The 27013-nt window shown below is 38.8% G+C and overlaps 1 protein-coding gene across 4 annotated transcripts; it reads right to left on the bottom strand.

Annotated features, from left to right (window-relative positions):
* Nucleotides 1-350: 350 nt before the first annotated feature.
* thoc2 (THO complex 2) lies at nucleotides 351-26725 on the bottom strand. 4 transcript variants are annotated; one of them, XM_042008180.1, is made up of 39 exons: nucleotides 26570-26721; nucleotides 24893-24948; nucleotides 21829-21920; nucleotides 21477-21528; nucleotides 21308-21378; nucleotides 19752-19873; nucleotides 19491-19624; nucleotides 19193-19353; nucleotides 18563-18655; nucleotides 18120-18275; nucleotides 17555-17727; nucleotides 17176-17371; nucleotides 17064-17102; nucleotides 16780-16910; nucleotides 15918-16019; nucleotides 15074-15158; nucleotides 14561-14654; nucleotides 14368-14448; nucleotides 14164-14260; nucleotides 13762-13879; nucleotides 13467-13646; nucleotides 13140-13304; nucleotides 11571-11846; nucleotides 11176-11317; nucleotides 10771-10928; nucleotides 10335-10463; nucleotides 10083-10214; nucleotides 9770-9954; nucleotides 8883-9058; nucleotides 8543-8645; nucleotides 8001-8380; nucleotides 7707-7765; nucleotides 6152-6187; nucleotides 3013-3144; nucleotides 2763-2829; nucleotides 2521-2666; nucleotides 2252-2328; nucleotides 1320-1366; nucleotides 351-1227 (listed from the first exon to the last, which is right to left on the bottom strand). In XM_042008180.1, the coding sequence occupies exons 1-38, from the start codon at nucleotides 26632-26634 to the stop codon at nucleotides 1339-1341; spliced, it is 4689 nt and encodes a 1562-aa protein (XP_041864114.1). In that variant the 5' UTR covers nucleotides 26635-26721; the 3' UTR covers nucleotides 351-1227; nucleotides 1320-1338. The 4 variants fall into 4 exon arrangements, 2 of the variants coding, with proteins under 2 accessions (XP_041864114.1, XP_041864113.1); XM_042008179.1 differs by having other exon boundaries at nucleotides 351-1366; XR_006012913.1 differs by lacking the exons at nucleotides 351-1227; nucleotides 1320-1366; nucleotides 2252-2328; nucleotides 2521-2666; nucleotides 2763-2829 and having other exon boundaries at nucleotides 3062-3144; nucleotides 6679-7765; nucleotides 26570-26725.
* Nucleotides 26726-27013: the final 288 nt, after the last annotated feature.

Genomic DNA, 27013 nt, shown 5'->3' with positions numbered 1-27013 from the left:
TGCAAGAAAAACTTGGAGCAAATGTTTTCAGTTTCTTCAGCATTATTGGCTGTTTAGCTCTGCAGCCATCACCCACGTGGGGAGTTGGCAAGATGATGCTCATGTAGTACTGCAGTATATTTATGTGACATATAGAAGTACATTACATGCTGCATTCACTTACACTTGGGCATCAGGTAAAGTTCAGTTTGCACTGAATATGTGTTAGTATTTGATCACCCATTCTTGGGGTGGCACTTAAAGGGCCAGTAAGATTTTATGGGGGGCCCCATTCTGCCCCCAGGCCAACCTTCTGGCTCCATCCACGACTGCTGATAATGTAGAGGCAAAGAAAGTAAGAGGAGACAGAATCAAAGTGACACACTAGGAAAACTATTATTTATTGGCTTCTTTTTTTTTTCTTTCTTTTTTTAAAAAAAAGCTTACACTCATTGAGTACAGCAGATAAAATCTCCAAAGGTCATTTTTGAAACGGATGTTTGAGTACAGAGCATCAGGATTTTTAAGCAGTTTTTCTTTACAATTCTACATCTGAATCAAGGTTGAACTGACATTTTTATTCATATAAATTATGTAAAAACCTGATTAACACGAAAATCACAGAACTGTATTGGACATCCAAAAAGAGAAAAACAAAAAATAAAACAAAAAAACAAAAACATGATGTAAATTTCATGTTACCCTCTTTATTATTGTACACAATATACAAACTGGTCCTTTTGTATTATTTTCCTCACTTAAGTTTACTATTTTACTTGGATTAAAAGAAGAAGATAAATAAAAGCATCTAAGCATCTCAAAGCTAGATGAGGTAAGTGAGTATGGAAAGCATGTTAACTCTTAATGAAAATAAAAAAAAAGCCTAATAAAGTACAAAAAAACTAAAGGTTTTCAAGAATGAGACTGACTCCATGACCAGATGCTACCAAGAACTTCATACAGGAACCACATTTTAGTAAGAATAACACTGAGATTACAGCAGCACACTGTGCTCATACTGACTGATTGAAATACAAAACAAAAAACAGCTGGTTTACTGTCTGAAATTACACTCAAGAAAAAAGAAATAAAGAAAATATTGAGGTGATCTGTAAGTTGACTACAGCTACCAACAGTTGGGTGGGGGTTACAGAAATACAAAAACAAGCAGAAAATGAGTACAAGTCAACAACATAGTACATATGAAGTTGCTAATGTAGTCAGAAAAAAAGTACAGCTTCTTCAGATCTGCAGCAAATATGGATCAAAAAAGAGGACAGAAAGTACGTCAGACACTTCACAACTGCTTGTTTTAAATTCAGAAGCTGAGTGGTTCTTACCTTGACTGATTAGTGCACATTATCTGTGCTTGTCAGAGGATTTATGGGTATGATTGTTAAGGGAAATTGTGAATTAATCCAAGATCGAGTAGCTAACAAGTGCTGTATTATTGGAAAAAAAAAATGTAGCACAGAGGAAAGCCAGTAAGCACCCTGGGCTGTTTTTACTACTGTCAAAAAGGGGACCAATACAGTGAGAGATGACGCAGGTATGTGCAAAAAATAATTTTTATTTAGGAAATGATAAAACTACTAATACACATGAACAATGCCAGTGTGTTAAGGATTGGCTCAAATGAGGGAGACACAATCTACTGGAAAATTTTTAGACTCAAACTGAAGAGCACATGATCATTTTAGCTTGGCACACAGTACCAGAGGGGGTCTGCAGTAAATGAGGGCAAAAATGAGCTTGCAGTTAAATACTCAAATTAGACAAGTCAGATGGTTCTGAGATGAGGATTAGGGTGCTAATTATGTATACAAGCAAATCTTGTTGGCTGGCTCAAAGTGCAATATGGCATCAGCAGCTAAATTTATTGGATCTGAGTGTGTTTACTGACACACAACAGATTAAAATGGCGAGTAATTCTCTAATGATGTGGGGGGGGAAAAAACGAAAACCAGATTTGGTGCTATAAGCTGCTGCGCTCAAGACATTTTTTTGTACAGAGATACAGAAACAGATACTTCATTTCAGAACAAGCAAACTCCGCCGCTGACCGCCAAAAATGTGGAGCAAATGTGAGCGAAGCAAGAAAACCACAGCTGGTTTGGTTGGGATGCAAAATAGTTGCAGACAGCAGCAAAAGAAAAGAAAAATAATAAACAACAAAAGAATAATGAATGTACAAAGTCCCAATATCGTTATATATTAGAACTAAGCAGTAAGTTCCCACTGGTATGAAGTGTTGCTCTACACTAAAGGATATTGCTTTTTCTCTTCTTTCCCCCCGCTGCTGTCCCTCTTCTCTTTCTTTTCAGACTTGTCTTTATCATGTCTGGACTCCTGAAAAGAAACCGGTCACGATTCGAAACAGATCAGCCTCCATAAATATTCATCACTCATTATCATTATGATTTTTCTTTATAAGTTAAATTTAGAAGTATAATTAGACAGAAAATACATCGTTTGTCTTGTAGTCTACTAACAAATAAGCCGAGGTGGTGACGGTGACAGAAGTGGACGAGCTGAACTGACCTTTTTGCCTCCGGAAGAAGTTCGCTCTGGTTTCATGGAGTCTGCCTTCTCTTTGCTGGATGATTTGGATCTTTTGCTCTTTTCTTTCTCAGCTGACAGAGGGGAGTCGCAGGAAGGACTTGTACTCTTGCTGTTTTTTGAGGAATCTGTAGAAGACAAAAAAAAAAGTTTTAATTTTGAGTTTTACCAGATGAGGCAAATCATTTGGATTGTCAAAACAAAAATAAATAAATAAAACTTACTAGTGCCATTCTCATCTTTCCTGCGTTTGGATTCTTGGCTCAGCTCGTGGTCATTGATGGTGTGGTCCTAAATGTCAGTCAGTGAATGGTCAGGATATTATCATTGCCACTCTTTAAAGTTAGCATGTGCTAGAAATAACGGCTGTGTGTGAACACATCCAAAGTTCTAAATCTTACTACTTCATATCCATCTAATTTGAAAGGCTGAAGATGCCTACAAAAGACCAAGTGTTTTATATTTAACACTCACTCTCTTCCTGTCTTTCCGATCCTTTTCTTCCTTCTTCTCTTTGGATCTGCCTTGCGTGTTCTCGGGGTCTTTCTTCTCCATTTCCCTCTCTCTGCTCTTGGACCGGGCAACTGAATTAAAGTTGATGTGGTGCTGAAAACAATTACATAAAAACATAAGATGAACAGAAATGTTTAATGCACAATGGTAACAAAAGATGGTGGAAATCAGGGTCATTCAGTCTCTGCACCATCAAACAAAGTTGAGAAAATATGAGATTAATTTAAAAAACCTAAAGTGTGCCTAAGCTTTTAAAATAAAGGCAACATTAAATGTTTTAAAAGTAGTAGGACATACAGTTAGTAAATGTTTAGGCAACTCAGTCTTGGTTGAACATTCATTACCTGAAAGCACTGAGAAGTAACTAGATTGGGATTTGCTATTTACAGATGTTTGTGTAATAAGAAATAAAAAGTTACTGAAATATAACCAAGGCTCCATTTTTAAATTCTTTAATCAAACCTCATCAAGCAAACCGTTTGTTAATTAGGCAAATACAGACTTCTACAAATATTTGTTCTGTATTTACTCATCACATCAGTCAGTTCTCAAACAGCAGAAAAGAATCGAAACAAGCCAAACTCCTGTAAACTCCTTTGGTGATAAAAAAAGACCAAAATCTACAGAAGAGAAGCGGGTCACTCATGCATTAACAAGTACAAACAAGAAAAGTTTGAATCAGAGCTTTAAGAATAAGAGCCAGATGATTAAAAGCTCCTGAGGGAGCGACAGATGGAACCAGTCTTATATAAGACTGATGCCTTCAGGTCTTGTGCTCTCTGCTGAAAGATGTGACACCATACCAAAAACCAGAGGGCTCTTTAAGGCCTTAAGAAAAAGACTTAGCAAGGGATGTAAATAGATCCCCAATTCGTCTGTTTGAAATAAATCCCTCCACTGGTAAGGGAGTTATATACATATCCAGAAACTGGCCACCCAAGTAAATTCAGCCCAAAAGGAAAGTGTGTAATAAAAGTCATAACCCCCAAACTACAAAGCTCCATCACAGGATCTGCAGGGAACTTCTTGATGCGTTTGTGTAAATGTGCATGAATCTACCATCTGAGTGATTTGTATAGGAGGCAGAGACTCTGTTGCAGAAAAAGAAATTCAGAGTTCATGAGTTATTTTCCAGTTTATGAAAAGGCTAAAACCAGGTCTTGTCATACAGTACGAGCTGCACAAATTAATCCAAGCTGTAGCTGTTTAGTCACGTTAGGCGCAGACTGAATAAAGTTTGAGGAAACTAGTAATTTTGATGGGAATGATCATCTGATTGATGTTTGTGTTTGATAGAGAATTTTCTGGTGCAGATATTCATATACACATTCATTCGTCATATACCATCTACTCCAACATTGCCAAAGAACAAACATTTCCCTCATCCCTGCCTGTCATTTCCTCTTGCATGATACAGCTTGTCCTAAGCATCATCTTCTTTCCTGCCCTGCAGGCAGTATTCCCTCACTGAGAGTGAATTCAGCTGTTTATTTCTGTGTGAAGTGTGTGTAAAGACTGATGCTTCTGTATGGTACAGAACTTGCATCTGGTTAGAAGAAGACAAAGAGCCATGAGAAATCCAGTTTCTAAAACTAAAAAAAGTTTAGCAGTTAAGCAGCAATTCATTGAAAACCTGCTGGATTGCAGCCCTTCCAGGACCAAACTGAGTAGCCCTGAAAATATATGCATAGATTTGTAAATGGAGCATCTATAAAGGACGTCAGCACTGCTGCAGAGCTGGAGTCTCTGACCAATCAGTGGTGTCGTGTATGTCATATGCATGATCTGCCTGCCTTTTTATTAGCTCTTATCCAAATTATGTAGTTCATTCAAAATAGCTAAATTAAATATCAATAATATCCCATTTTAATTTCCATTTTGGATTATTAAAGTAATTAACACTTCTAAAAATAAAATTCAAACACAGGATCAGGCCTACAGTGAAGAACCAAAAACAAGCATGGATGAAATAACAGGTTGATCTATTATTGTTATTCTATTGCTTCTTCATACAAATGAAGTGAAGAATTTATTAGCATAACTGAGACCAAAGTCTAATCACCACCATCACAACACAGACACTTCCAAAACAAGCTGAACTTGTGTAAAATTCCTAAAATCCTAAACAGAAAAAGAAAAACAAAAATTTTTTAATAATTAAAATTCTTCAAAGACAAATGTAAACAAGCTCGCTTGCATAAGGAATTCAAACAACTGCTGATTCCTTCCCACAGATCCATTTGCTTCTTTATCTAAATTCCCTTTCAGATATTCACATCTGTCATTAGCCTGACAGCACATGACTATGTTGACATTGTTTATGAATGAGCAGCCGGTGCTTTGTCCTAAAACATCTAAATGGTAATCTTACAAATAAAAGCATTAAATGAATTACTTACAAGTTCCTTTCCACAGGGCTGACCTGCCTGTTGATGAACAGACATGCCTGACGCCAGGTGAAGGAAATGTTTGTCAAGAGTTTAACATTTTTCATTATTTTATCATAAATGTTTTCGAAATGTCACTACTTAGAAAAGACAACTGCTAAATATTCAAGAGGAATCCTTTACTGCACCAATTGCTTCCATCCACCGTGCAATTCTCAGGTTGATACGAATTGTTAAAGGTGTTTGCTTTAAGCTTCGCTTAATGTGCTGTTCAATCTCACACAAAAGGCAAATATTGTACACAAGTGATTGCGCTCTCCTTTGCCACTGTGATTACGCCTGCTTGAAGCCCTGAGGAAAAATAATTGGCCAACGTCTGGACGATTAAAAAAAAAAAAAAAAAAAAAAAAAAAAAAAAAAAAAAAAGGTTGCTCTTTTGGTTGTTGCTTTAGTTCGTTTGCTTCAGCAGCACCAGTGGTTCACTGGGACTGTCCACCAGCTCTGCATCACAATATGAACAAAACAACAAGCTAGTAAAATCTTTAGCAGAATAAAGAGAAAAGCAGAAATTGCTTGAAGGTGGACAGAAACCCAAACTTCACGTGTAAGCTTAGACGACTGCCTAAACGGGCAACTGCGAGCCGGTATGCAAGATAAAGTTTGACTAAATGCGATGAACAAAATGTCAAACATAAACAGTAGTCAGTTCAAACCTTGGATGTGGACTCCTTGGGGTCGTTGCTATTGTCCTGTAGGGATGAATGGAGATGACAGATGAGCTGGGAGGGGTGGGGTTTTGGGAGGAGGTTGTCAGACAGCAGTAGAGAGTTGGAAGAAGGGGTGGGGGGAAGAGGGGGGTCGAGGCTGGCCGGACCAACAGCATACTTCTCCCTTGACCTTCAAGAACTAAGGCTTTGACAAGGTTATCACATAGAGGAGAGTTTATAGGCTCAACATCTGGAATGTCAATACTTATATTACAAAATAGAAAACTTATAATAGAAAAACCCTGAGCATATATGAAATAACTACTAGTCTATATACATGTCTGCAATTTCAGGTAGAATAGAGTGAAGCCCTACAGCGCAGCTGGTATTAAATACCTCTAAAGTGCCAGTGCTGTAAATAGTATGTGTTTGTGCATGTATGTGCTCCCATGTGCCTGTATGTGTAAGACAAATCCCTCAATTCTTATGTGCTTAACTGCATCCCTACAAAGGTAACTGTTGCTGTCACTTACAGTTCAGGATTGGATAAGACACATGGAGCCTATTTCTCTGGTGGAAGGGTAAAATAAAGACCTATCACAAGCTTCCAGTGGTTTGGGCAACACTCCAGATGATTCAGGCTTCGCCCACTCTCTCCCTCATTCTCGCTTTGTAGCGGGCAGGCTTATTTTCCTCTGTATATTTGGCTGATTGAAAACTGCAACACTCATTCTCTCGGGTTGATGTCAGCTGCTGGTGGCTCCGAATTTCCACCCAACGCTTGCCAGGAGGTAGTCGAACAGTCGATGCTGATGGCCGGAAGCTGTAGAGATAGCGTTGAAGGGGCCAACCGGACAGACTGGACACGCATCATGTGACGTGAAGGCTGCATGCAGGCTGCTTTAACAAGTGGAGACAGAAGTGGACCAATGACTCAGCTGCAGCAGAGGCATGCCTGCAGTAGAGCGGGTTGCTGGATGTCATCCATCTTTGAGCTGCATCCAGGGGGCGTTGAGGGGAGAGCAAAACGCTTTGCATCACTTTAAATCAGGAACTCTTCACAGCCCAAAAAGATGTGGGAGGGAAAAAAATCTTGGGCACTTTTTTCCAGTTGTAGAATATTGCTTGCAATGGAGGAAAAAAAAAAAAGGCCTTTGGAGAGCTCTTGTTTGGCAAGCCACTTTACTTCAGGTGATTATTTTCAAAAAAGCAAAAACTCCACACGAATATAGAAATGCTTAAAAAATTTCTTCCCAAGGCACACTGACTGCTTTCACTTATATGAAAATAGGTAAATATTTCAATATGAAAATACTTAATATACACAATATTCTCTTGACTAAGTCCATTAGGGAATTTCTCCCAATTCTGCAAAATATTATGCTGATGTCCATGGAATGCTTTCCAACTCCCATGGTTAAGGTTGGGCTTTCCAGGTGCCATGCCTGCATGTACGACAACTCTCGTTGATGATCTTCAGTGTTGCTGGAATGTGCAACGGCAGGGAATGCTCCGGCAGATAGAGAAGAAACCGGCACAGCCCTCTTCAAGCCATACTAACCTTAACAGACGAGGAGTGGGATGGGGAAGAATGACTGTCGAGCTTTCGTCTTTTGTGATCTGTGAAGATGAATGAAACATGTTAATCTGGGGTGTTCACTTAAGCTTTAAGAAATTTTCCATCCTCCACTTTCTTTTTGTTTTTTAATACATCATAAAATTTGCATTGAAATAACAGCACAAACACTAAAGTGGATTTGTGTGACTGAATATTGACAATATGATGAAGTCTATGTTACAGACGTCTGTCAGGCCTTACAGTAGTCATAACTGGAACTCTGGAAAAGCGTCTTACCCCTCTCAGATTCAGCCGACTCTGATCTGGGAACTGGTGACTTGATGGACCCAGCTGCAACAATCCTGTCTCCTTTCTCCTTGCTCTTGGACTCCTTTATGGCGTCACGCTCCCTGGACGGTTCCATTGGTTCCCCATTTCCGGCTTTGGACTTGTCGTCTTTGCTGATCTTTTCGTCTGCCTTAAGTTTCTCCCGGTCTGCCTTGGGGGTCTTCTCCTTACCCTCACGTGCCACCCGCTCCTCCTTCCCTGCTCTTTCATCTCTCTGCTTCTCGCGACGGTTCTCTGCCTTTGTCTCTGGAGTGCTGCCTGCTGCCTTTTCCTTTTTCTCTTTTTTCTCCTTCCCACTCTTTTCTTTGTCGTCTTTAACAGCTTTGGTGCTGCAAAGAGAGACATTTTTCTCTTTGAAATATTTCAAAGACAGTTCTTCTAATTCTAAAACAACTGGTGATATTTAGATGCGACTGGACACAGTATTGCTGCATACTGAGTTTCATACATGCTGTAAAGCTTTGAGACATAAAAGCTCCTGATGTCTCTACCTGTTGAGAGCACCATTCCCATTGCTGGTGGTCACTTTGGCTGCTGCACTATTGGCTTTGTTCACTGGTTTTGTTGTCCCCTGAGACTTGTCCTTGACTCGATCTGGATAAAAACAGCCCAAAATCAGTCTGAACACAGGATTTTAAGATCACATTGTTAACATAAAACACATTTCTATTTCCAGATAAGAAAATACTGCAAACTATGTAAGGCTCTTAATATTTAATATTTTATGACACTGACATCCAATCTTCCATTGATGTTAACTATAACATTATACCCATTTCCATCATGTCTAGTATAACAATTTAAAGAAGCTTGTCAACTTTAAGCGCTCACCCCCATCCTCTGATGCCCCCTCCTCAGTCTTGCTTGTGCTGGTGGCAGGTTTGCCGGTGCTGCCGGGGCCGTTTTGCTGACTTGCAGGTGTGGCACTACGTGCTGGCTGGTCCTTGTGGTGAAACTCATTCTCAGGAACCATGTGCACCTTCTGGCTTTTCAACCGACCTGAGTAACTGTAAGATGCGTAGAGGGTTTGCACAAAGCAAGAAAAAAACCTCAAAGAACTTCTGAGTGTCAAACAGCGCAGTTCTTGGTTCAGTGTGAAAGAGCATTACTTTCTGGATCTATTTAAGTCTAGTTTTCAAAGAGAGCACAAGTAAGGTTAAAAGATTAAATACGTTTATGCTTTTAAATATATAGAAGGCTCACAATCACTCATTCAAATACAAAATAGTTGGTAAATAGGCTAGTCGCTGCAGCTTATTAATCAAAATATTGTTTAAAAAACATAAAATTATATAAAGTTTTATTTTTTAATGGATTGTAGATTTGGTTTCTGTACATGGTGGTCATTTATCAAAATTTCTATATTAAATCAGTTATATTAAGTATTTTGTTTTCCTTCAGAATGTTGCAGAATATAATCTGTGAACAAACATTGGACTGTTTGTATTTCCTGCTCACGCTGCTCTGTATGCACTAAACCACCAACTATCACACTGCAAGAGTTTACTTGAGACAGACACACCGCTGGACTGATTATGTTTATACAAAATCTAGAATAGAAAAAAAGAAAGACGTGCACTGAAATTTAACTTCACCGCCCCCAAAAAATAAATAAATAAATAAAAAGGTCTCCATCTCCATGTGATCTCTAAACAACCTAAAACAGAATAAAACTGCAAGCTCTACACAGAGCTGAACAGCACACAATGCTGTGTTACCCCATTGCTAAGGCATAGAGGTCAGGCCTCTTATCCTTCTCCTCAAGGCAGATCTTGTGGACACGGCACTCCAGCGCTTGGCCGAGGTTCAGGACCTTTGGATAGCAGGGCAGGATCTTGGTAAGGACGATCAGAATATTCCGGATGTGGGTGTAATCCCCCGTCTCCAGGCAGTGAACTGAAGCCTGGTTGGAAACAGAAACAATAGTGATAATTAGGGATAAGTTACACCAAGTTTTGTTTGTTACACAGAGTTTTCATGGAGAACTAGAATGATTAACATAATAATGACCAAAAGGAAAAAAAGCCTCACTTTTGTCAGCATGTAGTGCCATTTATGCACCACATGCCTGAAGTTCTCATAATCTAGTTGATCAACTTTGTTTCCCCCATCAAAGCCTGTAGCTCTGAAGATGGTCAGGAAGCCGGGGTAATTGACGCACTCCTACCAACGCACAGAAGAAAAAATAAATAAATAAAAATATCACATCCTGCTCATTTTGTAGTTAAGAGAAAAATGTTTCAAATAGATCTGCGTCGCAGGTGGACAGGCAGAGCTGGAGACCTTCTCATAGACCGCACGATCGCTGTGCCATCGGGTCACCGTCTCCAACATGCAGCAGAGGAAGCGTCCGTAGCGGTGAGACTCATTCTCTGTACAACTGGCCACAGTGTAAATAATAGCAGAGAACACCTGCCGGCAACAAAGTGTAGAATTAACGACAAAGAAGAATGAATTTATTTTAAAAACAAATTTAAAAAAAGCCAGCTTAAATTATAAATATGGCTATATTAGCATTTTTACGCATGGAGTCACTTAACTGAGCCAACAGTAACAGAAACAGAGTTTGTTTTACACTAAATCACATAAAGAATTAAAAAGTTTATTTTTCCTACAAATATCTGTGGGTTTAAGTAAAAATGCAAGAGGGAAACAGAATAATTTGTATGTTCGTATAATTTTAAGTGTATCCGTTTTAATATGACGTTGAAGCTCTTACCCTGTCGTAGCACAGGAGGGTGCAGAAGTTGTGCGTCTTCTGCTGGTGGACCAGCTCCACAAAGCGAGCGCAGTACACAGCATCGATGGAAGAGAAGATGCAGCGAGGGAACAGACAGAGCTGCAGGAACTTTGTTATAGTCTCGTTTTTTGTGGATTCTGTCATCAAACATTAAAACTGGTATTAGTAACAAAACAATATAAAGATAAGATTTACTTTCAATACTGATGGGGAGATCTAATCTATGTACTCCCAAATATGATGCCTTATTTAAATATTTACTGCATGTTTTTTTTTTTTTTTTAGGAGAAACCAAAATTTTTTACTCTGAATATTAACAGAAATGCAGAAGACTGAACAAATGCAGGGAGAGAAAACATCTGTGGCCATCAGAATGATGCTTACTAGCCAACAACCAATTGTCTTTTTCTAGTTTGAGGCGGTGCAGAACTCTTTGGACATGCTCCGATTGTTTCTTCTCCTCCTCCTGTAGTTTTTCCTGCAAGGCAGTGCAGCGTTCCTTCTCCTTCTTTTTCTTATTTAAGGGCTTTATTGTGGAAAGGGACAAAAGACAAAACAGAACCAAACCAAAGAGTCATTACAAATGGACCAAAAATAATCATAAACATTTATTTTACACAATTTTTCAAGACCATATTTTCCCTCCTCTGTATTAGTATGTAATTTAAACATAAAGGATTTCCAGTGTTGTAAATCCTGTACACCCTGCAACTCCAGTGTGTCAGCTAAGTGTAAAAATGTTAACCATCAGTAAGGGCTGTGGGGTGACAGCTACTCACAATCTCAGGGTTCTCCTCGATGGCTTTGATTTGAGCTTTGAGCTTGTTCACCTCACGCTCATAGGCAGCTTGAGGGACCGCCAAGTCATACATGGTGAGAGACCAGAAAGTGGCGTAGAATTGAGGGCGGAGATCATCCCAGACCCTGGCAGGATGGAGGGACACCACAGCTTCGTGCACTGGCGTCATCACCTGCTCACAGGCTGACACGTACTTGGTTACCTTCTGCTGCTGCCGGTTTCCCTTTTCTGCCTTTTTCAACTCATCATACTTTGACTGCAAGTAGAAAACATAGTTTGTAGTTCAATTAAGAGAAAAAAAAAATGATACTCTTTCCAGAAAACATCGATATATCTATATATATCTATAGATATAGGGATGGGTACTGAACTTCAGTTCTCTTATGGCACGACGGAAATGCTTCGATACGACCCAGTTTCAAAACATGACTTGTCTTTCGGTGCCAGGTTTCAGTGCCTTAGGAGTTAATCAAGCAATATCAAGAGCTGATAATGTTGCTGGTGATTAGCTGTAACGTTACACGTGGTTGAGGCTTGCAGGAAAAATGATTATGTGGTTACACCCACAAACAGGGTGCGCAAGTATCTGTATTGTGAGCCACAACGTGTCATCAAAGCGGCTAAAAAATGCCTCCGAGGTCGAAAGTGTGGCTCCATTTTAGCAAGATTGATGCCAATAGTGCACAGTCCAATATTTGCAAAAATATTGTTACCAAGTCCGGCAACACGACCAATTTGATGAAGCATCTGAACGTGCATGGAATTAATTTAAGAGCAAAAAGTTGCTCCGTGTTTGACTGCAAGAAGAGCGACCCGCATCCGTCGTCGTCTCAGCATTCAAGCCCGCCTGTGGATGTTGCAGAGCCCGAGCAGCCTCCATCAAAACCTGCACCCGTTTCATCCGAACGTACTGAGGACGGCATTGTGTCTGAGATTTCAACAGGTAAGTTTACGTCCAGCAAAACTCGGTCAACCGCGGTGACGTAAAACGTAATCCATATAATGTAAACTGTACTGTTGTGTAGCTTAAGTTTATGGCTATATAGCTAGCTAAAACAAAAGCTAACAAATAAATCACAGTAACTGATATTGGCTTGTTTAAATGAGGCTATCTATTGGGTCGGCTGTTTAAAGAGCTTGTTTATCGTTTACTGTTATGTTGTGACTTTTTTCTAATTGTTCTTTTGGACTGAAAATTATGTTATTTACATTTATGTTAGAAAACTGCTTTGAGTGGAAGAATGCCAAAGCTGAAAAATGAAACTAAACATTTGTTATTAATGTGTAATATAATTGTCTTTACAAAAATGATTTTATAAAATTGATATCGAAAGACGTATTGTTAAGGAACCGGTATCGAAGTGAAGGTATCGGTATTGGTACCAGTATTAAAAAGTTTTGAATGATATCCAGCCCTGTGTTCATTTTTATGAATTCCTTGTTAAAAAAGAAATGATTGGTGATGTGACTGACAGTGATGTGAAATGATTGGTATGATTAGTGCATCTCAAAGGTGGTCTGTTATGGAAAATTTCAATAGTCCACTAACCAAAATCTGATGGGCATACATGGGCCGAGACAGGAAGAAGGCAGCGTCATGGGGAGTGTGAAACTGGTTACAAAGGATGTCAATGGAGGGAACACGCTTGATGTAGTCCTCTGTGCTGAGGTTCGAAGCCAAAAATCCACCAAATTGTACCAGTGTGTCATGGCACTGCAGAGAGACAATTATTAGGAAAAAATAAAGACATTGCAATGTGCTTTGTTTTTTTTGTGAGGAGTGATATATAATTTTGCAATGACAACTGGAAAAAAAAGTGCAACATGTTTAGACTCGTTTACTATATAACATATAATAAACTCAGACAGGACATACTTGGTCATAAAGGTGGCCGACGAGTTTTAGATGTTTTTCTCCTCCCTCCAAGAAAACCACCCCATTTCGTTGCTGAGCCATGAGTAAACACAAAGGCAGTGCTAGTTCGTGGTCCAGGAGTGCATCCTTCAGACGCTGCGAAGACTTCTTAGTGTTCCTAATCTGGCCAAAGTAGCCACCCTGTGAACAGAGTCACATTCACATAATGAAATGGACCTGAACTCAGATGCAGCCGAATTTACTTTAAAAGACAGCAATAGGAAATCACAACAGTACTCAAGCTTACTGTTCATACCTCAGCTTTGAGTTGCTCTCCTCCTGTCATGGCCTCCAACTGTTCTGAGGTCATCTCATCTGTGATCTCAATGCCGGCCATTTTCTGCACCACCTCTTTTAGAATCAGCAGGTCAAAACTGCAATAAGAGGAGCCACATACACAGCAAAAACAAGCTGAGACAAAGTCAAAAGACTGACATTTAAAGAACACCAGCTATGGATGGAAAAGGCAACAATGTACCCACAATGTAAGGGAGATAATTCTTTTTTTTTTTTATATATAAGAGATATTCATAGCGCTGTGTATCAAGACAGACCAAATATTAATAATTTAGTATCAGACCCAGCAATACCCAAACAGAGCATATCTTAAAAACCAGTCATCTTATGTGGGTTTACCAAACCGTTTGAAGCTCCTCACCTCTTTCCTGCTTTCAGTTGATTGGTAACATACTGCAGGAGGCCAGCCAACTCAATTGGGTATTTTCTGAACACAGCTCCACACAGACTTGCCAGGCCTTGGTTGACAAGAGGAACAGATGTATGTTAGACACTCATTAAAGCATCAAACAGCTTCTCTCCTTTTGGATGCAAATGAATGGTGTGACCAACTGAAGCCACATACTCTGAAGCCATGGGGAGATGGTGGTGTCATCATGCTTCATTTTCTCTTTCTCAGGATTGGCCAGGGCCTCAATGATGCAATCTGAAGACAGAGTAAAGTGGAACAACAAAAAAAATGTGGCCCCTTTACCGCTGGAGTCCAGTGCCTCCAAGAAAACTCAAATAAGTATGTAAGAGTAAAAAGTTTAGGATACAGGCCAAGACGTCATAGTTGAGGGATGTGAGGTATTTCAAGGAGTCCACCACTGGAACAATAAGGTTGTCGTACCACTGGATCTGAGACAGCATCTAGCATAATAGAGGGCAGTGAAGGGAATAAAACATAAACAGTTTATAGGATATACAGTGTACCTGACCTAATAACACCTCATAACCCAAACAGAGCTGTTACACTGTGGAACTAAAACATTTAACTCAAGATAAAACATTTTAACCATCTTTCATATAACAAATGCCAACACTGTTGTTGGGATTAAAAAGTTTTTGCCAAATGGGTCTCATTCTGATTGACAGATGCATAATTTCCATGCAGAATGCAACTGTGCACGTGAGGATGCCAGAAAAATATCATTGTAGCCTGTTTGAAGCAAATTGTTTCACAAACTGAAGAAGAGATTTCCATGACAAAAATCTAGGATTAGTCAGACTTTATAAGTTGTCTACATCGTTTAAATGAAAGTAAAATAATTAGAGCAAACTATGCTTACATAATCAAAGAGAATGGTGGGATTGCTGTGGCTCAGCTTGCCAATCTGCCTTCCAGACTGTTTCACATTCTCTTTGGTCAATCGCCTTGGGAGGGAAAAAGCACAAGACAGGAAATGGCAGATTAAAGAAAAAAAGAATTAAGATGATACAAAAAGTGCTGTAAGCAAAGGCTGTCACTTCTCTAAGCTTCACATCAGCTGAGAAATGCTCTCATGGTTGTCAGCATCACATAAATCTGTAATTTTTTAGACAGCACAACTGTGTGTGAATAATTATTTTCCTAACAGAAAACCACATCCTCATTTTAAAGCCTCATGCTGTTCAAGTAATCAGTGTTAAACTGAATAATAAAGCAAAACGTCAGACTATCCAGGCTACAGGAAGTAATAAAAACTATCTCCATGTTTCGTCCAATCAGTGAGAATACACACACACACACACATATATACATAAAGATCAATAGCTTGAGCTGCTCACTCTATGAAGCAATTAACTACAGGTAATGGAAGAATTTAGTCATTCATGGAACTCAAAGAGTAACAAGTGTTAAGTAAATCTATATAAAAGATTGTAAGAGGGTGAAAATATTCCTAAAATATAAGTTAATCATGACACCACCTGAGTGAATGGGAGGGGCTTCCAGTGTAAGCATTTTAGTTTTGTTAGTTTTTTAAACATATCATCAGTGAGCAGAACAAAATGGGACTAATAAAATGTTTTAGATAACCATAAAGACAATAGGAGACACTAAATCTATGATGTCTGAAATACTGACTTTGTTGCTTGTACTGTAAACCTGGTCAAGATTACCAGAAAGAACAGATTCCTGCACAAACGGCTTACTTCATAATGTATTTGGCCCTTTCCACAGTCTGGGCTTTGACTTTGACCAGCAGTGGATGGCTGGAATATGTCTCATTCTTCCACTGCCCGTATAACCGGTACCTTAGAGAGCATAGATTGGGAAACAATGTTAGAAACACTGACAGATTTCAGCACCAAAAGAACAATGCTGCAAAATAAAACTGTAAAAAAAATTTCTGACAAGACCCAGACGGTTTCAACATAAAAAAAGACATCAGCTTGCCAACTTACAGCTGAGTAGTCCATAAAAACTACAGTATGACATTTAGTCTAGTAATAAATACTTGCAATGTAACAGAGTGAAATTCTACTTTATTTCTTTGACATCAAAAAATTTCATAGCTATTTGTGATTTTTCGTACAGTGATGAACACAAGAAACTGACTTAAGCTGGATGCACTGCATTTAAATATTAGATCACATCTTTTCCTTGATGGCATCAACACAGTTTAGTGTGAAGCACAGTGATGTGCAAAAAATACGACTATTTTAAGAGACTTTGGAAGCTGCATTATTAGTTTTGACAAACTGACGCCAAAAGGGGGAAAGAAAAAACATTTTGGGAATGTCATTGTCATTTCACATCAGAGGTATGCTCAAATGTTCAATCAAATTTTCTAAAAATAACATTTGTGCATTGCTTGGGAGCAGAAAATGATTTGCACTCACCATTTTAGTTTACATAATCAAGCATAATTCCAACATCTGCGTTTGATAGTGCATGCACATCTTTCCTTGCCAATTATTAAACACCACTTTGGAGCCTTGCCTGAGGGTTTCCTTACTGTTTACTTAATTACATATCACAAAAATGCAGTGAGTGATGAGTCTGTGTCTTCACCTGTGTTGGTAGGGAAAGAGTTTGAAGAGCCCCCACAGTTCCTCAGACATGCAAGCATTACACTCCATTAGAGACAGAGAGGGGAGTAACACTTGGTCTGCAATGCTTAGGAAACAACTCAGCAATATTTCCTGCAATGAATATTCAATCATTATTAATAAGCTTCTAAAAGTTTCATATACAAGTGGTTTAACTTGGCAGACCTATTAAAAGAAACAGTTTCCACATTTAAACATTTATCAGAGTAGTACTATATTTATGAGGACATTCAGCTTTGCACGTACCAACTTGTCTTTAACATCAGGCTTGCCATCACTTTGGTACTAAAAACAAAAACACAATATGTCACAAAAAAAATAGGCTGAAGTGTAAATGTAGGAATATAGTTGTTAATACCTCTTTCATGAAGCCCTTGCCCAAACGCACAATCTTGGCAAAAAGGATAGGGTCATGAGAGAGGTGAGGGCCAAGATAGCCCAGCATGCTGAAAGTGTCCTTTCGTAGGTCCTCGAAGCTCTCTGCAGGCTGAGGAGCTCGTTTGTTCCTCAGTGGATGCATTACACAACCCCGTGCACCTTTTGGAACGCCAGCTCTGTGAAGAAGAGGACATCATTTCCGACCTTATTTTACTTTTAAATTCACTTTTGTTTCCAATACTGTTAATTTCTGTGTGTACATGACCTACAGAAATCAAAGGTGAAAGGAGAGCATGTGTTTCAGCTGACTATACTACACTATACATATAAGGAACTTAGTGAAAGATGGAAATAAGTACCTTCTATAAAGAGGCTCCACAGTCAGGTGCACAAGCTGGCAAAGTGCCAGCGCAATGGCCTTGTGAGAAGTAGCATAAAAAGGAGGCATCTGGTCCATAATACTCTGGGCGTGGTGCCAGTCTCCAATCCTAAGTAGCGCTTCCAAAAGACCAAGCTTCTGGTTATCAGGTGGCTATAGGATCCAAATATATTGAGAAAAAAAAAATAAAATAAACAAAAAAAAACAAAACACACAATTAGTACAGAGAAATGGCAAAACTTAAGTAAGGCTGCTGTGACAATGTCACGAATTTTGTAAAATTATTTTACCATTTAAATACTAAAACCTTGAATTCTGCGCCACTCTTTTTTTCTTTTTAATATAATTTACTTTAAATGAAATATAATGAAGTTATTTTTTTGATGACTTCGGGTGATGTCGGCAAAAGCTACTGCTTAAAAATGAAGTTTTGCAGAACTGAAATGTTATTTTTCTAACATCTGGTTGTCATCCTAATAGACCGCGTTTATAGAAAACAGCACAAGATTTATATGCAACTAAAATGAGAGCCAATCCTTTAATACCTTCTCGTTCTTCTCTTCTTCCTTTTCTTTCTCCTTGTCCTTGTCTTCACTTTTCTCTGAGGGTAACACAACCATCACCAGCTTGCGAGCAATATGCTTGGCCTCTGAGATATCTCGTTTGTGTTCTTCTACAATGGAGGCATCTAGTGGCATAAGCTGGAATGGCACACAGGCAACATGAATAAATCGTCAGTGGAAAGAGAAAATGTATTATACTGGCTCATAGTAGATATAAATTAATTCAGGTTCAATTTAGCCATATCAATAATCCATAAAGCCAAGTTTATGGATTATTGACTTTAAGTTTCACAGGGTTGCAGCTTTGGGTTTACACTACAAAATAATGCAAAGTTTTGACAGACGTAGGCAAAAAGAGTGCATGACATAAATGAAAATAGGTAAAATGAATGAAAATCAGCAGCACTTTCAGCTTCTTTTCTTACATGTACATAGAGATCCTCCAGCTCTATTAGGTTATGGTGAAGCAGAGCAGCAGCAATGTGGTAAAGTGACTTTGGGGTTTCCTCATTAGGCTCCTGAATAAATACACAAGAACATAAATCAGTGCATTGTCATGGAAAACAAGGGCAATACAAGCAATATTAAAATCTGGGTGTTGCAGGTATTAAAAACACATTCACGTTCTGGTGTAATGAGAATTTGTTCACTGTGTTTTGTCCTTGTCCTTGAGTGAGTGAGTGTCCTGTCACCTAAAATATCTGCAGATACACAGTTGAAGATCAAATTCTTACATCAGGCTTGTTTGAGTTCTTTTTTAGATACTGCCCTTCAGTTTGAACAAAATGTCCCAGATCATCCTCTATCTGGTGCAAGAAAGGCAAATGATTTTCTGTCTTGGACATTATAAATTAGAACTATTATTTGGTGCTTCAGATCTTCTATATTTTACAGAAATAAATGATTAATTCTGGGTATTCTCAGAATTAGTATCCTGTCCAGGGTGTAACCATCCTCTCGCTTGCTAATTGGTGTGATAGGCTCCAGGTTCCCTATGACCCTGAATTGGAATAAGAGGTATAAAGAATGGATAGATGGATGATGGGTATTCTTACCTGGTAGAACTTGAACTTGAAGCCGAGTATGTGGCAAAGAGTGAGTGGCTCACACATGTAGGACTTGATTAGGGACAGGAAAAACTCATTTTGGTCAGACCGACTCTCATATACCTCCAAAATGATGTCCAAAACACGGTTAGGGTCTAAATTGAAGCAGCCTAGAGTGAAAAGAAACAGGATTACTAAGCAGCTATGTGTGGAAAACAGGGCCAATCTATTATTGTCAAATAAATAAATACAAAAGGCTCAAATTGCAAATGAGTTGCAGGCAATGGCCCTTATAAAGATTTATTACCTATGAGCGACTTTATGCTTTCCAGGACAAGGTGGCTGGTGATGTTGCCTGACAGGTCTTGGCCAAGCTCAGTGATTAATTTGGCATAGCCTTCATTCTCCTCCCTTAGCAAGTTAAATTTCTGCTGCTTGTAACTGAAAAGAAAAAAAAAATATATATATATATATATAAATGTTAGATGTGCATGAAGCCCAATAAAAAGACCAAATACACTCCATCCATTTATATTTACACCTCTATTACACTGTTCCTTCTACTTACAATAGTTTAGTCTTGATTTTGACAATCTTTTGATTAAACTGATGGGCTTGTTTTATCAGTCCAAGGTTTTCAAGGGTTTCTGGATCCAGCCTCTCTTTCAGGATGGCCTCTGGTATATAACACTGAAAATAAAATTTAAGCAGTGAATTAATTCATTTTATACAGATAGAAAACTCAATAAAAGATCTATGACACCAACAGATCCATTTAAACTTAATCCAAAACAGACTCATTCTTACATACAAGCTCTTAGTGAGGACAAAAAGCATTTTTTACACAAGTGTACACCAAATGTGCGTATTAGCAAATGCAGAGTAATGCCCAGTTTTCAAAAGGCCTTAATGTTACATTTGACTACTGAAAGTGAAGGCTCAATAGCGTAAACTTGACAGCAGCTGCATAAGGTAAGGATTTTGGACAAGAATACACACCTGACTCACTGATGGAGGGCCTACATTTCTATGCTTTTTCTGGGCCTTTGTCCAACAGTGAATAAAGACAGGAAGTGGAGGGCCAAAGTTCAGGACTCAAACCCAGGAGTTGAAGACTTTCAGCCTCCATTCACGGAGTTTCTACACAACTAATTGAACTACACTTGGTGTCTCACAAGAAGGCCCAATAGTTTATGCATACTATCAGGTCGGTTGTTCAAACAGTTGTTCAAAACAGTAACTTTGTTAGCACTGCAGCTAACTCCACAATTTCAAGAACCCTGTTAGCACTGCAGCTGCCACAACTACATCAAGCAATTTGCCTGATATCAACATCTCCCACCGTCATAAAAGCATGATGTGAAGAGAAAAACATGGCAAGGCAGCTGAGCTACAGGGATCTCAAAAGCCCTGTTTCCACCATAGGGTGCAGGTTTGGACAGTTAGGGCATGGGTATGGTTTGTAAACTGTAATCTCGTAGCGTTCCCACTGCCAACCGTAACCTTACCTGAGAGGCAGAGTATTAACTGGAAAGCAATAGATGCCTCAGCTACATAACAGCATGACGCCATTGCAGCGCTGCGCCTTCCTTAAAGTATATTCAAAACACGACTAGGAAACGAACGGGGAGAATAGTTGTCATCCAATAGTTTGTGTTCTTTTCTTCTAGGCGGTGCTTCGTAATGCCATTTTAAATGGAGACTTAAATCAACAAAAAGAAAATCTGTTGCTCTAGAAAAGGAGCCGTTCCTGCTTTATTTTAATGCCAGATCATTGGGGAAGTAATGATAATGATAAGTGATTAAATCATAATTCTGAAGGCATGGCGGCTTTTATTTTGCCATGGTGGTGCACCATGATCCATTACATGTCGCAGAAACCCTGTCAATACAGCTAAGCACATCACTGTTTACATACTGCATATTGAACATCAGTCTTCCACTAACTGCTCTTCCTTTTCATTTTTATTTAGAAACCCTACATTTATACAGTTATGTGGCAGAAATGTTTGCGGTATCTTCGAGATGTTACTATGCCCATTTCACTGCTACTATACATTTACTATACTATATATCATGTTTAATAAGAAATAAAAGACAATTAGATGTTAAAGGAATACTTACCAAACATGCTCCCACCAACTGAGTGTAATGATCACGTTTGTTTTTTTCTTCCAGTGCACCAGTCTCTATATCTATTAAAAAATGGGGAAAAACAAAAACATTATCACTACACGATGTTTCTAAGATTTTATTACTATTTATTTATATTGTTTAAAAAACTGAAATTTACCTAGTATGCTGAACACATCTGCTAAAATTGATGGCATATAATCTTTGAGTTCCTGAAAATAAAATAATATGTAAGTTGAGCAATCAACTATTGCATTCTTTTAAATCAAAATTGTGAAAAGGACACATTTTCTTCAATACTTTTAAATCAGACTTTGTGTCACAATGTTTATTAAGCAGTAAGTAAACTGTGACTGAATTTCCCGTTAATCACATTTAAGATCTGAAATCATCATTTAGCTTAAAAAAATGGTACCTAACAGGCACCTATTATGTTGTCAGCTGAAAAAATAGGCTATTTCTTTTACATCATTTAACCTTAAATAATACAGGTAAAAAGAATGCATTTATACCATCATGTCCCCAAGGACGCTGGCTACAAGATCCAGCTTCAGGTTCCCCTGTACAACTTGCCAGCAGAGCTCATATAGGGCGGCCTGTATCTCTGCAGGGGTAAACAGACAAGACAGCACATATTAAATAAAACTCCATTAAGACAACTGATGGGAAATTAGTCCTAAACAATGAAGTCACACATTTTAACACACACAAAGGAAAGAACTGTGATAAATATTCACCTGGTTTAAGGAAATATTTAATTAAGGTGCAATTTGAAACAGTGAAAGCTTTGACTGTGATCCTGTCTTTCTGTTTAGGGTGACCCGGGTTGTTCTCATTCCACTGCATGCTGCTAATCTTGCTGCTGCTTTCAGCTCTGACTGACTTTTTACAAACTTCACTCGGCTTAGCTGTTATTCTATATCGTTGATAATCAAACCCACTTACCCTTCTCTGGCATCACTTGACTACCTAATTGCTACCTAAATTGCTACTATTACTTAAAGTGTAACTACACCCCCTGCTTTTTTAACCCCACCCACAGCCGAATTAGAAAAATGCCCGAACCTGAAAAGGGTTGGGGTGATCAGGGAGCAGAGAGTGGGCGGGTTGGGATACACAGGCAGAAATGATTGACAGACAGCAGCTCAGCTCACTGGCAAGATGCAAAGCGAGATTCACAAAGCACCTGCACCACAGAGCAGTCTTTAAGGTGGAAAGCTGTGGAGACTCGCGGCAGGTTGTGGCAGCTGCAGGAAGTGCTGCTGTACGTTGCCGCTGCTACGATTTCAGCTGCTGTCTGTCGCCAGATGAGGATTAGCAGGTAAAGAATAAAGTCTGGTGTTACTTTTACACCCTTCAAAATTTGTGCCATTGCAGGAATATTTAATCAAAAAAAATGTGAAATAATAAAAGTCTGAAACTAGCAAATCTATACCATATAAGTTCACATCCCTTCATATGCATTGGTGGGCGTGGTTTTCTATGCCTGCAAGGCGAGGACCTGCCTATCTGCATCTGGAGGGAGGGGTTGTGGGGTTTTTAAAAATTTCTTCTCTCTGTCATGAAAAACATAACCTGGTTTTACACTGTAGAGGCTGTTATGAGCCATTTTTTACCCCACAAAATCCAGTTTTTAAAATAAATTTTAAAAAATACAAATTTTATTTACAGTATATGTGGTTTTCATCACACTTAAGTAAGACTGTGTTGTTTACAGCTCAAAAAACACATTTTTGGGGGGCACTACCCCTTTCATGTGTAGAGCCATCTCAAAAAGTGTCTACTTTTAAGCTAAGAAAAGCTGTCTTGAATTCAATCAATAAGATCAGCTTCTTTGAACTTTGGGAACAAATAGCAGGAGTAAATCCTAGAGCAAAAGCCAAAGTGCCCTTAGCTTTTCTGAAAAATGCATGACTGTGGCTACTAGCTAACCAACTGACACAAAACACACATCAAGAAGTGATGGGCTAGAAATTAAAGAAATTAAAGAAAAACTGTCAATCAGTTAAAACTAATACATTCTGGAAAGTCACAGTATGACTGATCTTTGTCATTTGCACAAACTGAACAGTGCGAAATAACAGTCTTCATAGAAAATAGTTCAACCTTTTAAGTGTCCTGATGAAACTGTTTCATTCAGTAGAGTCACTCTAAATACTCATAAAGCTCAGATTTCAGATATCCTGTTGATAACGTTAATAAAACCTAAAAAGAATGCTGGATCCATTTAAAGTCACAATATGACTCAAAAAATCCTAGAATGATGTAGATTCAGCTTGTTTAGCTGTGCATGTTCCCGTGACGACTGTGACTGCCATGAACACAGAGAGCGGGCGCAGCTATGACATGCTGTCATGTAAATCAGATAAGTACAATCGGACTGTTTACTTTCTGATGAAAGGACAAAGTGTAACCCGGTTTTAGAGGAAATGTGACTTTAAATGACCATGTTGGATTTATTTCAAAGTACATACATGCGTAGTGACATCACTTCCTGTTGTGGAAAGTGCCGTCCCCTGTGGCCTTAGCATTAGCTGCTAATATGAGAGCTCGCGGTTGTAGTGTTTGCTGCTAATATGAGCAGCAATACGCTGCAAAATACTTAAAAGGTGAACGTAATCCACACTGGTTAACATCTGAATTTGACATGATCTCAGCATGAGAAGCTGATTTTTGGACGGAGGGTACACAGGAAACCAGTTGTGTGTATATATGCGGAGATGTCTCGGTAAGTCACGCGTGAGTAGGGTCACGTTACCGGAAAAGAGGACATAAAAAAAAAGAATAAAAAGCAATCTCAAATTTTTTGGGGATATTGTATTTATTTCACTTGAATCAATTCAAATTGATAAATCGACTTTTTAAACCCAGCCCTACTGTTTCTAATGCATATAAACATTATAAGGACACATGCATGAAACTGATGTCACTACCGTAGGCGCTGCGTAGGTCCGCAGAGGCTCCACGAGCACCTCTTCCAGACCAGACGTGCACCCTGCCATGCAGACAGTTAGTGCAAGTACTCCCTTGTGATCGGTCAGTTTGGAATTACACATTTCCTGATTTCTGGATCTTCTTGTTGAATTTGTGTGGCAACCGCCTTTTTTAAAAACAATAACCAGTGAATCAAGTCGATTAGAGGCTGAGTAAATTATTTCTTTCATTGCTTCCACAAGCTCATGAAGACAGTGGACCATGTTGGACGTCACTGCTGTTTTAAAACAGGAAATACCTACCGGAACTGAAGTGAACCATCAAAAGAACTCCGTCCTGTTGAGTTTACCAACCGATAGCACCCCTGCTGTCACCTTCAGATTAGGAAGAGGAACTGCAACACGACACCAAAACGACACGTACCCCCTACGCTCGAGTGCGAGAGCACACTCATCAGCGTCAGCTACGCCGTAACCGACCTCATGCAGACGCAGTGCAAGTTTAAATCCAGCTTTACATGTATGGCTGCAAACTACAATAATTACCAAGATAGGCATGTGTTTGTGTAACAGTGAAGCTTACTGCATTGACAGACACTCAAACTCAAGTGTGTTAACATCAGTTAGTTAATACTCAGCTTACCTCTAATTTCATTTCCATGATTTGTTTTATCTGTAAGGTCTTTGCAGAGCTGTACACTAAGAAAAAAAAGAAGAAGAAAAAAGTGTTACTTGGTAAACATCAAAGGTCAAACATAATAATCAATGGCCTTTAACAACTCATTACATGGACTACTGTCCATGAAAACAATTCAGTGGGTTAAGTGAATAATACTATTTTTTTTTAGATATTCTTACATCCTGCAGTAAACTAGCATTAATGATGGTGCAAAAGATGCAATGTAGAAGCTAAAGCCACAGCTAGATGAGGATTCTTAATTGCAGCATGGTTATTCCTCATTCCATCTGAACCCCGAAGTCCATTACACTGAAGCTGATATTTATATATTAAAGCTAACAAAACATTTCTTCAACTACAAGTTAGAAGACACGGGACTTAAACTTTACATTATGTTAATTCCACAGTTTGGTTATGTAATAACACAGATACTTGAGATCGTAGAAGCTGACTTTTCATTTGCAGTCTGCAAGAAGACAATGCACAGGACTGCATCAATAAGTGCTATGCTATGTGACACGTAGTACAGTGTATTTAATATCCGTGTCAATTTCCATGATCGAAATGTTTTGAGGCTGAACCGTCAGATGCAACTATGCCACACAATTTGCTGTCAGCCACAGGCTCAAGCTTGTAGGAGTTGTAGCTAGTGCACCTCCACGCAGGCCTCTCCTAAATATGCAAGGCCTTAAGTCGCTTATAGCAGCTAGTACCGTGGTAGAGCCTATTGTGTAATTATATGTATATGATGGTTGCAACGTAACGTTAGCTTTTTATAATATTTTAGGTGGTTTAAACAAATCGCGCAAAGACTTTGCTTAATTTAGAACTACCTCACCAAAGTATGATGTTAGCAGCAGTAACCTTAGAAGTCAGGCTACGATCTCCCATCTCCTGAGGTTTCATGGGTCAAACGAAAACGTTTATTAACAACAAACATTAATTAGCATCATTCCGTATTCACGCTTCCTGGTTCGAATAATAAAAGATTCAACAAGGAGCCTGAAACCACAAATACCATAGATAAAGTTACCGCTAGCTTGCTGTAATGTTATATAAAGATACGTTGTTTCCCTCCACATGATCGACGATTTATTTTTGACGTTAAACAAAGTTGGCGGTTGAAAATGGCACACAATCGCTTTCCCTTTTGTTTTGGATAGCAACTGTACATAGTTATATTAAGAATGGTACTGATATTTTCCAGTTAAATGCCTGGCCAGTACACCAGTGTACAACTGGAGTTGGTATAACGCGACCAGCTAGCTTTGATGGCCATCGTGTTTACAAGTCAACGAAGAGAAAACTAGCCAGTTTGTTAGCATGCAGGTAGCGATCTTTCAACAGCAGAAGCTAAATTGAAAGGTTCGATTTTGCTAAACGCTGTCTATCAATTCTATTCCATGCCAATAACTGTTTATAATATCTACACACTTTCAAACAATGGTGTGACTTAATGTTTGAATTCCACTTAAGCTCTTCGATAACCTTACTCTTCGTTAGCAAAAGCTAACACAACCGAATCACTGGCCTTTGGGGTTACAATGCTAGCTGCGTAAGTTTATATGGTCTTTATTATTTATTTAAAAAACGGTAAACCGTATATTGTCTACCACTGCGGTTGCTTTCAACTCTACTCACAACTCATGTTTTCCTGATTTTTCCCAATTTTTGATCCAGTCAGTAGGGAGGATAATTGTCGCCATCTTCCATACACACGGCCCGGATGTCTAGTTCATCATCAAGGCGTACACACACACACAGGGTCAAATGTGGTGGTTAGCCGCCGTTGCTAGCTCACTGTTGCATGGTGGGATGGAGAGGGCTTCGTGGAACCGTGTGGATGCGTCATCCACGGAATTTTTCGTTGTCTCGAAGTGTACATTACATTGTATTCGGAAAATTTCATATACGTTAACAAAGTAAATCAATATAATAAAAACAAATTAAAGCTACCATTAAGTTGAGGGTTGCCTGTAGTAAGAGAATTACAGTACTGACTTCTAGGATTGTCTTTGTGTCATTCATACAAACCCATCTTGAAATTTAACAATAAACATTTGAAAGTGTGTCCAATGAAGAAAT

Source organism: Melanotaenia boesemani, chromosome 15 (assembly GCF_017639745.1).
Source record: "Melanotaenia boesemani isolate fMelBoe1 chromosome 15, fMelBoe1.pri, whole genome shotgun sequence".
In the NCBI taxonomy this organism is placed as follows: domain Eukaryota; kingdom Metazoa; phylum Chordata; class Actinopteri; order Atheriniformes; family Melanotaeniidae; genus Melanotaenia; species Melanotaenia boesemani.
Note: the sequence above shows the minus strand (reverse complement) of the source record. Positions and strands in the feature narration are given on the sequence as shown.